This window comes from Scomber scombrus, chromosome 8, assembly GCF_963691925.1.
Source record: "Scomber scombrus chromosome 8, fScoSco1.1, whole genome shotgun sequence".
NCBI lineage: Eukaryota > Metazoa > Chordata > Actinopteri > Scombriformes > Scombridae > Scomber > Scomber scombrus.
Genome location: NC_084977.1, coordinates 30,180,839 through 30,193,502, shown reverse-complemented (window position 1 = coordinate 30,193,502; position 12,664 = coordinate 30,180,839). Strand labels below are relative to the sequence as shown.

The following is a 12,664-nucleotide window of genomic DNA, read 5'->3' as shown; positions in this document are numbered from 1 at the left end:
CGAGTGATCATTTGCTTAGTTTGTGTCTTTATGCAACAATTGGTGTGGTGTGTTAATTTCCTTTAAGTCATTATGTTGTGTAACTTATTTTCTGAGACACGGAAACCAAATAAGGAGTTACTTGTCCCTGTTATGTGTGTCTGTCTATAAGCAGAGCAAGAGAATAAAGGGAGAACACTCCTCGACTGTTGACTTTGGTAAACCAAGTACCTTCGATACCTGCTTTTTTCTTGCCTCATTATTATTTTATTCAATTGCATGGTCACCTTTTTATCCCTCATGTTGATGGACAACTCCAAATGTTAAACTGTCCAAATACATGCTATCTGGACAGTATTTTTTTTTACTGTATTTTTGGTGTATTTTGACCATATATTTGTGCAATTTGAAATATTTTGACTGGAATTCTGCAAGAGAAGTACTTAACGAGTAGGTTGGTGATTACTTCTGACAGATGCTGCAGTGCAATGGTCACTCATTAATGACTCAAGGATACTGCATTATCACTATTATTGGAAAATATTAGATTAAGTAAGGTGGACCTAGAGTTATCTTTCAGGTTATTTTTAGTGGGTTCCATCACCAGCTGAAACAGGTTGAGGTTATACTGCCAACCTCCTTAATATAATAAGCGATATTACTCAACCAGTCAAGATTAAAATCACCCATCACAATAATTTCAATCTCAGAACATTGAGACAATAAATCTGCCAATTTATCTATGGAACTAACATACCAGACCACATGGTCTAATTTCTGATGCTGAAGAAGGCATATTGAATTGGATCAGACTCAGACCTGTCCTATTTAAAAAAGTATATGGATCATTCTTTCATTCATCCATGTTCGGTGTGTCTAAGTGCCGTGGACTAATAATAGCAATATTGTATAAAGTTGGACATGGACTAATATGACATTGACAACTGACCAAGACTGGACTGAAGGGAAGTTTCATAAACTATAAGATCTGATTAGTTTGGAGACTCGGACTTAAGTTATAATAGTTGTTGAGAATAAGGGGCATAAAGGTGGTTGGCTCCCACAGAAGAGTCTGTAGTGAGTTGGATGTTGGATGAGAGCAACTTGGCTTCCTGTATTTTTAAATGGATCCAATCCCTATTAACCAGCTCACAAGGCCCACAAGGGTGCAGGAAGACCCTGAGGCCACACGTACACACACATAGCCTTCGAATGGTTTAGTGTCTGAACATCTCTCTCTGTACTTGTAATTGAAGCTGATTTTATACGACCTCCTGCTGCCACTTTAAACACTGTGTACCAATTATTCATATGAACATCACTTATTATGCCTCTTCTTGGTATAATGTTGTACCTGCAGACAGGTAATTTCGAGATAAACTTTAAGTGCCCAAGCTGTAAACTAGTTGTGATTGATCCAATTTGCTTAAAAGCAGCTTTTCCCAGCATCAACATGAACTATTCAAGCTCCAACTCCCACATGCAAAAAGCATGCTGGATGGAAACTTGCTTTTTAACATGTTGTGTTCAGGAAGTTGTGTGTGTGACCAGAAACACTATATGTTCTTGTTATCACGTAGCCAAGTGAAACTGTGTCATTGGTCTTGAAAAAAAAACAAAACAGTGAGGTTGACACGACTGGTTGAGGTATAAATGGCGGTGAAAGCAAGACAACCAACTGACTTTTTTCCCCCCCGACACTTTTCAGTGTAGATTAACGATTATCTCCGAAAAATTTAACAAGAAATTCAATACATTTTCATAAGTGTTCCTTTTTATGTTGATTAACTGGGATTGTTAAAATTTGACTCGGTGAGTTTTATTAAAATAATTGTGTAATTTTATTGAAATGACGCTCAACTTAACTGCTGATTTCAATCATGTCAATTTCTCTTTTTAAACACAGATTCACTGTATAAAGTGTTTCCTGTAATCTGCAGATTTCCTCATCATGATGAAGCTGATCCTGTCTCTCACTCTCATCTGGACTCTCTCCAGCACAGGTAACCTCACTCACTCTTAAAACAGCAGTTCTACAGGTACCTGTCATGTCAGCTAGTTCATCGTTCTCCTCACTTTTTACCTCTGCTGTTAGTCTGCCAGCTGCTGACTTTTGTTAAAGTTCAGGTTCATCATCATTATTTAATTTTTGTTTGTATCACCCTGATTTATTTCATAACTTGCAGCTGAAGCTCTTCAGTGTTGGCAAAATGAAGGCATTGGCATACGGGAAAACGTCTTACGTCCATGTAACTCTTCTGAGCTTTGTGCAACTGCTGCCTCACAAGGTATCTATAAAAAGCATAAAAATAAATCTGATTGTTCTTTAAGGTCATTCACATATTCAATTTTAAATGGGATTTTTTTGTTACAGTGTTTGGTCTGTTTCATTTTACAGATAATATGCATGGGCACGTCACTCAGTCCATCACCAGGAGGTGTTTTCCATCCTCCCTTTTCAGTGAAGGACTTCACATATTTTCATTTAGTCTTGGTACTGTAGCCATGACTGCATCTGTTCATTTGTGTAACACAGATGGCTGCAACAGTGAAGACATACCTTGTAAGTAAAGAGAAAGGTTTCCCTTTTTAAAGACACAAAATCACATTCACATGTAGTATCAGTCTAATGTTGGTCACAGTGAAGAACAATAAGTCACTTTGTGTCTTGTACAGTTTCTGTCATGTCTCCTGTTCTGTTTCAGACCCTGGTGTTCAGAAGAAAAATGGACGGCAATGTATCACCTGTGATCCAAGTTCTTCTGTGTGTACCCAGACAGTACAGTGTGTGGGAGTGCAGGACCGCTGCTTTAATATGACTGGTGAGCCCTCATGATCATTTAGTCATTTAATGCCTCCAAATGCATTACACTAAATACATTACCTTCAAAGTGTCCATTTCCTGGTGATTACATTTGAAAAAAGCTTTTTAAGCATTTGTCTCACAATGATTTTTGATGATGATTTTTTCATCCACAGTGGAAAATGAACATCATGAGATGCCAACATCTTATAGCCTTGGATGTGTCTCTTCAACCTTCTGTGAAGATACTCGTCGCTTGCCGTACTTGCTAACTGGTAATTCCGTTCGCAATGTAAAAATAAATTTGGAATGTGGAGGAAACTCAGCCTGGTCTGTCAGACTCAATGTGATGTTTTTGCTGTTGGGACTCTTCACCCTTACCTTCTATTAGAACAAATAGAAACTACCATAATAGATAAAAAGTAGCTGTGTAATGTGTAGGCCAAATATATCAATCATTTTTTCATTGAGCTTACATTGCCAGGCCACTGTCAATCAAATGGATGAGATAGATTCTTGATGCTTAACTATTAAATAATATCTATGTGCTTGTGTGAACTTAGATGGATGCTTATCAAGTCAATAAAGAAGTATATAAATATAGGTGCAAGTGTGATATACATGCACTTGATACCATCACATCTGTATTATTTTTTCCTGGTCACAGGCTTCTACTATAATAACCTATCCACTGTTGAAATGGCCTAAAGAAATTGATATTGCAATATTATCAAAAATACAACTTATTGAGCTTTGCTTTTTTGTTTTTATTTATAATCATTGTTAAAGAGACACTGCATACTGCATGGTTTAACTCCACCAACCCTTGGACAATTTAACAATTACAGTTAAATGGCGCCATCTGCTGTCTGTCATGGTGATACCTGCATTATTTCTGTAATCTATGTAAAATTATGTTATGTGAGACTTTATGTTGACTAATAAAGACAAACTTATGTTAGAAGAAAGATTGAAGTTTTGTTTCAATATTAAAAAAGTAAACAATGTGTTTCAAGTCTGTGTTGATGTTTTTTATTATTTAACTAAGACCATCATCTTATTTTAACACAGTGCTTTGAGTCCCAAAAGATGACTATAATCATGGCACTATAAAAATATGAATCATGCTGAGTTGGCATGAGTGAGTATTGTCTGAAAAACAATATTAAATAAATATATTTAACAATATATTTATTTAAAAATACAACTACATTTTGACACTGAACTTTCTGTAACTTGATAGCTCCACAAATGATGTTTGTAGCAAACCCATTTTGTTTATGTGCTTGCTGTTTCTCGTTTTGTCCACCAGAGGGCAGCTTGCATTGTTTACAGGTTAATCTGGTAAAACAAATATCTGCTTTAGATGCATTTTTGACGTATAAATTTCATGATTTATGTTGCTTCTAAGAAAATGTAATTTCATCTGCTTTTTATGTATATTTTGCCCGTTCTGGAGATTATGGTCCCGTTCTTAAATAGTGACATTTTATTTTGAAGACCACTACTTCCTACTTCCTTCCTGTGTTGTATTGCCGAACAAAACAAAGCCATTTGACTACGGAATGATTGAGCTAAAGGTAAAACATTAAAGTTTAAGGTAAACAAAGCAGAAACAGCAACTTAATGATATAAACCTCGAAGGCTGAGTGTATTTGGCAACCCCCCGAGGAGGCACAAGGTTGGTGTATGTTGTGCTTACGGTGATTATGTGATTGTTAGATGATTTGTGTCGGAAACATGCTAACTCTTCTTTCCCGCCTGTTAAGTGAATTGGCGGTGTATTGCTTGGTACAATGCTGAGTTGTCTCAGAAAGTACTGTGATCATTAACCAGTTATTATGGACAAAGGTGGAAACTGAAATGTGACTGCTTTGTTAGTTCTCACGTAGGTTTATGGAGCTGGTTTGTGGAACCGCAATAAATGTTAAAACCATCAGTAGAGTCTCTTACCATCTTTCGGAGGGTATGCTACAGTGAGAACTTCACCCAGCAAGGGACCAGTGACAACTTTACCACATGCAACACCACTCTGCCTGTGAACTCCACGATCAAACGGCACAGCAAGGCACAGAGCAGCGCTGCAGCATCGTATGTATGGTAAAGTGATCGTCAATGAACGGCGAGGAACACAACTACAGTCAAAATGGATGCCTTAAAGGAACAGATAAATAAACTACAGGCAGGAATTGAAGAAAGTAGAGGCTTACTAAATCAAGGGGATGAAGAAGGCTTGTCAAGGCAGGAATTAAAGGAGCTAATTGAAACCAAAAGAAAACAACTAGTTGAGCTTCAATACAAAATGGATGACACTGAGGAATTAAAGACATTACGTCATTCAGATTGCAAAAGTGTACCCACAGAGAAATGTCTTGCTTATCAAAAGCAGGAACAGAGTAAAAAAAAGGAGACTGCTTAATTTTTATGAACAATGGAAAGTTCAAATCAGATCAATCAAAGAAAACTTAAAGAAAAACGCATCAGATATGGAACTGGCTACAATGGCAGACATCATTGAAAAAGGAAAAGATGACATCATGAAAGTTTACAATGAGATAAGACAGAGTGCCACACCATCCACTGATCTGAGACGCAAAATAGATGCCTGTGAGGCAGTCACCAAAGACATTATGAAAATAATCAATGAACGCTTATCCGGAATAGTCGAATACTTTGATGCAGAGCGTGAAAAGCGCAAACTCCATGAGCTATACGCTCATGACTATGCCCACTCCATTTATGGGACTGCTTCTCAGTCAGCTAGTGTCTAATCTAATGGTGGGTGATATAGTGATGGACAAAGATGAACTGTCACCCAGAGGTGAATGGAGACTCGCAAGAGTCGTAGAGACTGTCAGTGGTAAGGATGGACTTGTAAGGAGAGTGAAAATCTCAGTAGGAGATAAGGGACTGAGTAAGAAAGGTGAGCGTCTTGCTAAACCTTCTATACTGGAACGCCCAGTGCAGAAGTTAGTTCTGCTGTTTGAAGCTTCTTAAGCTTTTGGCTACACAAGGACAATGACATTCTTATTGAGAAAAATATTCGTAGTTCATATCACTTAATATTGAACAGTAATAATTTGGTGGGAGTGTAGCAAACCCATTTTGTTTATGTGCTTGCTGTTTCTCGTTTTGTCCACCAGAGGGCAGCTTGCATTGTTTACAGGTTAATCTGGTAAAACAAATATCTGCTTTAGATGCATTTTTGACGTATAAATTTCATGATTTATGTTGCTTCTAAGAAAATGTAATTTCATCTGCTTTTATATGTATATTTTGCCCGTTCTGGAGATTATGGTCCCGTTCTTAAATAGTGACATTTTATTTTGAAGACTCCTACTTCCTTCCTGTGTTGTATTGCCGAACAAAACAAAGCCATTTGACTACGGAATGATTGAGCTAAAGGTAAAACATTAAAGTTTAAGGTAAACAAAGGAAAATAAGGTAACAAAGCAGAAACGGCAACTTAATTATATAAACGTCGAAGGCTGAGTGTATTTGGCAACCCCCCGAGGAGGCACAAGGTTGGTGTGTGTTGTGCTTACAGTGATTATGTGATTGTTAGATGATTTGTGTCGAAAACATGCTAACTCTTTTTTCCTGCCTGTTAAGTGAATTGGTGATGTATTGCTTGGTACAATGCTGAGTTGTCTGAGAAAGTACTGTGATCATTAACCAGTTATTTTGGTCAAAGGTGGAAACCGAAATGTGACTGCTTTGTTTTCTTTGCTTTGTCAGTTCTCACGTTGGTTTATGGAGCTGGTTTGTGGAACCGCAATAAATGTTAAAACCATCAGTCGAGTCTCTTACCATCTTTCGGAGGGTATGCTACAATGTTTCTTTCTGTGCTAAGTGTGCCATGGCCTATTAATAGCAATATTGTATAGGGTTGGACATGTACTAATATGACATTGACAACTGACCAAGACTGGGCTGGAGGGAAGTTTTCATAGACTATAAAATCTGATTAGTTTGGAAACTCGGACTTAAGTTATAATAGTTGTTGGGAATAAGGGGCATAAAGGTGGTTGACTCCCACAGAAGAGTCTGTAGTGAGTTGGATGTTGGCTGAGAGTAGCTTGCCTTCCTCCATGTTTAGTGTGAGGAAGGTCCGTTGGATAGTCGAACCTCGAATTAAGGATGGAGCGAGAGATCGACAGGCGGATCGGTGCGGCGTCCACAGTAATGCGGACTCTGTACAGATCTGTCGTGGTGAAGAGGGAGCTGAGCCGAGAGGCAAAGCTCTCGATTTACCAGTCGATCTTCGTTCCTACCCTCACCTATGGTCATGAGCTTTGGGTAGTGACCGAAAGAACGAGATCACGGGTACAAGCGGCCGAAATGAGCTTCCTCCGTAGGGTGGCTCGGCTCTCCCTTAGAGATAGGGTGAGAAGCTCGGTCATCCGGGAGGAGCTCGGAGTAGACCCGCTGCTCCTCCGCGTCGAGAGGAGCCAGATGAGGTGGCTCGAGCATCTAGTTAGGAGGCCTCACGGACGCCTCCCTGGTGAGGTGTTCAGGGCACGTCCCATCGGTAAGAGACCCCTGGGAAGACCCAGGACACGCTGGAGAGACTATGTCTCTCGGCTGGCCTGGTGAACGCCTCAGGATCCCCCGGGAAGAGCTGGACGAAGTGGCTGGGGAGTGGGAAGTCTGGGCTTCCCTGCTTAGGCTGCTGCCCCCGCGACACGAACCCGGATAAAGCGGAAAGAAGATGGATGAATGGATGGATGGATTTATGATGTATGATGAATGTCACTGTGACATAGCTCAGCTAGATAAGCTTAGTCTTTTAACGTTTTTCTTTTTCTTTTTAATCCTTTTGATAATATGATAGTGTTTCTGGCAGACGCTATAGAGCAATGGTCACTAATTCCTTACTCAAGGATACTGCATTATCACTCTTATTGGAAAATATTAGATCAAGTAAGGTGTAGGGATGTCCCGATCCAGCTTTTTGCACTTCCGATCCGATACAGATATTGTAGCTTTTAGCATCGGCCGATACCGATACCGGCCGATCCAAGCATGTATTAAAGATTAAAGATATTTACTTATTTTGTTGTTATACTCATGTTGAAAAGGGTTTTACTCTTAAGAACAACTAGCCAACTTAATTAGGTTAGTTTGAATAATCCACAATGGTTGGTAATAAGAAGCTGACCTGTTTATTCTTAACAGGGTTAAATAAACACAAAATAGACAAAATAATAAATAGTCAATTAACCACACAAACTGAATCGGCATCAGTCGTAGAGACTGTCAGTGGTAAGGATGGACTTGTAAGGAGAGTGAAAATCTCAGTAGGAGATAAGGGACTGAGTAAGAAAGGTGAGCGTCTTGCTAAACCTTCTATACTGGAACGCCCAGTGCAGAAGTTAGTTCTGCTGTTTGAAGCTTCTTAAGCTTTTGGAATTCTTGCAGAAGGCAGGAATTAAAGGAGCTAATTGAAACCAAAAGAAAACAACTAGTTGAGCTTCAATACAAAATGGATGACACTGAGGAATTAAAGACATTACGTAATTCAGATTGCAAAAGTGTACCCACAGAGAAATGTCTTGCTTATCAAAAGCAGGAACAGAGTAAAAAAAAGGAGACTGCTTAATTTTTATGAACAATGGAAAGTTCAAATCAGATCAATCAAAGAAAACCTAAAGAAAAACGCATCAGATATGGAACTGGCTACAATGGCAGACATCATTGAAAAAGGAAAAGATGACATCATGAAAGTTTACAATGAGATAAGACAGAGTGCCACACCATCCACTGATCTGAGACGCAAAATAGATGCCTGTGAGGCAGTCACCAAAGACATTATGAAAATAATCAATGAACGCTTATCCGGAATAGACGAATACTTTGATGCAGAGCGTGAAAAGCGCAAACTCCATGAACTATACGCTCATGACTATGCCCACTCCATTTATGGGACTGCTTCTCAGTCAGCTAGCAGTCACTTCTCTGAAACAACAGTCATGACTGCAAAGAGGGCTGAAGCAGCCGCAGAGCTTGCTGCAAAGGAGGCTCAATATAAACTGATGGAGGAAGAAAGAAAGCAGAAGGAAAAAATAAGGATGATGGAGTCTTAATTAGAGCGTTTGCAAGCAGAAAGAGACATAGAGGTAGCACGTGTCAGACTAGAAAGCTATGACAGAGAAATCAGACAGGAAACAGACAGTCCGCCCTTACAACAAATGGACAGTCCACCCTTACAGCAAATGGACAGTAGATACAACAGGCAGAACCCTGCCATCCCCTTTGTGTATCACCAAAACCCTTCCATCGTCCCACCAAATCCCTCCATTAACGTCTCCTCTCTTGCCCAAGCGATACAAGACAGCATAACCATTAACAGACTCCCCATACCAATGCCCACAGTGTTTGGGGGAGACACTATCCACTACATTGAATGGAGAGCTTCATTCATGTCACTGATAGACAAAAAAGGTATCTCATCAGCCGACAAACTTTATTATTTAAAGAAATATGTCAGTGGCCCTGCTCACAAATGTATTGAAGTCACCTTTTATAAAGACGATGATGAAGCATACAGAGATGCATGGAATAAGCTCAACCAACGCTACGGGCAGCCATTTGTCATCCAAAGGGCCTTCAGGGACAAGCTGTCAAAATGGCCAAAAGTACAGGCCAAAGATGCTGAAGGGTTAAGGGCCTTCTCTGATTTCCTAAATGCCTGTCACCAAGCCATGCCTCACGTGAAAGGTTTAGAAATATTGAACGATTGTGAAGAGAACCAAAAGCTGATGCAGAAAGTTCCAGATTGGCTAGCAGCCCGCTGGAACCGTCAGGTCTCAATGGCTCTCATGGAAGGTAGAGACTTCCCCACTTTTGAGGATTTCGCCAAATTTGTGTCAGTAGAAGCAGAGATAGCATGTAACCCAGTCACTTCCCTGCATGCTCCGCACTCATTTAGCTCATCCTACGTCAAAAGAAGCACAAATGAAACAAAGGGAAGTAAAGTAAGTGTCTTAAGCACTCAAACAAATGCAAACACTGAAAACTTAAGGTCAAACTATGGAAAAGAAAAACCTCCCTGCATGTGGTGCAAAGACGACAAGCATCAACTGTCCAAGTGCACAAATTTCAAGGAAAAGTCCCTTGAGGAACGACGAACATTCATAAAAGACAATAAGCTGTGTTATGGATGTGTCAAACCAGGTCACAGCGCCAAAGAATGTTGTCACCGTCACACTTGTGAGCTATGTAAGGGAAGGCATCCTACCTGTCTACATGATGAAAATTACAAAAGGCATGAGTAGAAAGACAGACCTGTAGTCATGGAGAGAAAGAAATTTACAGCTGATGTGAACGCAGCTTCAAACTGTGCAAATGAAATTGTGACAGTTAGCCCACTCTGTGTAACTAAAGAGGGTCAGTCATGCAGCACATCTATGATCGTCCCTGTGTGGGTCTCCTCTGCCACACAGCCATCCAAAGAGCAGCTCATCTATGCACTGTTAAACACCCAGAGCGACAGCACCTTCATTGAGAGAGAAGTAAGTGGTGAATTACAACCAAACACTTTCCCTGTGCAACTGAAACTCACTACTATGATGGGAGAGAGCATGATAATGAAAAGTGAAAGAGTAGATGGAGGACTCCGTGTCAGAGGCTTTAATTCAGGCGTTTACATCGACCTTCCTCCTTCATACACAAAGGACTGCATCCCCATGAACCGTGATCACATACCTACCCATCAAACAGCGAAACAATGGCCTCACTTAGCAGCAATCGCAGATCAGATACCACCTCTTCTGAGCTGTGATGTGGGACTCCTCATTGGGTATAACTGTCCTAGAGCTATAAAACCCAGACAAATGATTGATGGAATGGACAATGAGCCCTACGCCGTACTTACAGACTTAATGTGGAGCATTGTGGGCTGCTCTACACCTGACCTTAATGAAAGACAATACAGCCTGTGTCACAGAGTCACAGTTAAGGAACTCCCTCCAGTAACGCCAATGGATGTGATAAGCATCCTGGAGTCAGACTTTAAGGACACCAAAGGAGATGACAAAGCTGTCTCACAAGAGGATCTTATGTTTTTGAAAAAACTGAAAGATAGTATAAAGAAAAATGCCCAGGGACATTATGAGATGCCTTTTCCCTTTAAAAAACGGCCATCCCTACCTGATAACAAAAGGCTCGCTGAAATCAGGCTCAGTCATCTACGGCGGAAGTTCAGCAGGGATGAGAAATACAAAAGGGACTACACAACGTACATGAAGGAAATCATAGGGAGGGGTGACATGGAAGAGGTGCCTACAGATGGAGCTCAAGGTGAACAATGGTATATTCCACATCACGGCATCTATCACCCTCAGAAGCCTGACAAACTGCGCGTTGTGTTTGACTGCTCTGCAAAATACTGTGGCACAAGCCTAAATGAACACCTGCTCCCAGGGCCGGACATGATCAATAACCTAACAGGCATCCTCATAAGGTTCAGACAGCATCCCATTGCTCTTGTATGTGATATAGAGAAAATGTTTCACCAATTTCACATCCAGGAGGAATGGACTAAAATATCTGGCCAAAGAACACAGCCACTCCCATCCAGTAGGAGCCCAATTTGTTGCAAATGACTTTTATGTGGATGACAGAGTCACTAGTACTGACAATGTGGAAAAAGCCATTCAGTTGGCACAGGAGGCAAGAGAAATATGTGCCAAAGGAGGTCTCCGTCTCCACAAATTTGTGTCAAACAACCATGCTGTATTACAGAGCCTACCCCCATCAGAGTGTGCAGCAGAGGCAAAGACAAAGGACATGACCTTCACTGACACACTGGAGCGAGCTTTAGGAATTCAATGGAATATAAAGGAAGACAGCTTCAGATTCAACAGCACCTTAAAAGACCAACCAGCCACACGTAGAGGCATATTGTCTACTGTCGACTCCATATATGACCCTCTTGGCTTTCTTGCACCATATGTCCTCAATGGGAAGAGAATCCTCCAAGAAATGTGCAACCAGGGCACTGGCTGGGATGAATCCCTGCCAGAGAGGCTAAAGCCACGGTGGGAGAGTTGGCAACGTGACTTCACCAACCTACAGAAAATAAACGGCCTGCTCTTTACCTGCTTTTGCTCACGAGCCATTCACATCGAGATGTTAGAGGATATGTCCACCGACACCTTCATCAACGCCCTGCGATGCTTCATTGCTGTTCGAGGTGCAGTTCGTCAAATTCAGTGTGATCAAGGCACTAATTTTGTTGGTGCTAAGAATGAACTCAAGACAGCTTTACAAGAGCTGGACATACAGAGACTGAGCACATTTCTGTCACAAAAACAGTGTGACTTCGTAATGAATGCACCCCACTCTAGTCACGCAGGGGGTGTGTGGGAACGCCAGATAAAGACTGTCAAAAGCGTTCTGAGCTTTACTCTGTCACCTTCTCAAGGCAGACTCAACGATGCTTCATTACGAACTCTACTGTACGAAGACATGGCCATAGTCAACAGTCGACCCCTCACTGTGGATAACTTAAACTGCCCTGACAGCCTCGAACCACTCACCCCCAATCATCTGATCAACATGAAGTCCAGTACAGCACTCCCTCCACCAGGCACGTTCCCTAGAGAGGACTTGTATGGCAAAAAGATGGCGTCGTGTACAGTTTCTAGCAGAACAGTTCTGGAGTAGGTGGAAATGAGAATATCTGCACAACATCACTACAAGGCAGCGGTGGCACACGCCGAGGAGAAATCTAATGGTGGGTGATATAGTGATGGACAAAGATGAACTGTCACCCAGAGGTGAATGGAGACTCGCAAGAGTCGTAGAGACTGTCAGTGGTAAGGGTGGACTTGTAAGGAGAGTGAAAATCTCAGTAGGAAATAAGGGACTGAATAAGAA

General features: G+C 41.0%; 1 protein-coding gene across 1 annotated transcript in view; it reads left to right on the top strand.

Moving 5' to 3' along the window:
- The first annotated feature begins 1,103 nt into the window (after positions 1–1,103).
- LOC133985264 (uncharacterized) overlaps positions 1,104–12,664 on the top strand; it is a 43,425-nt gene continuing 31,864 nt past the window's right edge. The window contains exons 1-2 of the mRNA XM_062424862.1: positions 1,104–1,170; positions 1,920–1,982. Of these exons, the coding sequence (XP_062280846.1) occupies positions 1,104–1,170; positions 1,920–1,982 (130 nt within the window). The remainder of the gene's footprint in view (positions 1,171–1,919; positions 1,983–12,664) is intronic.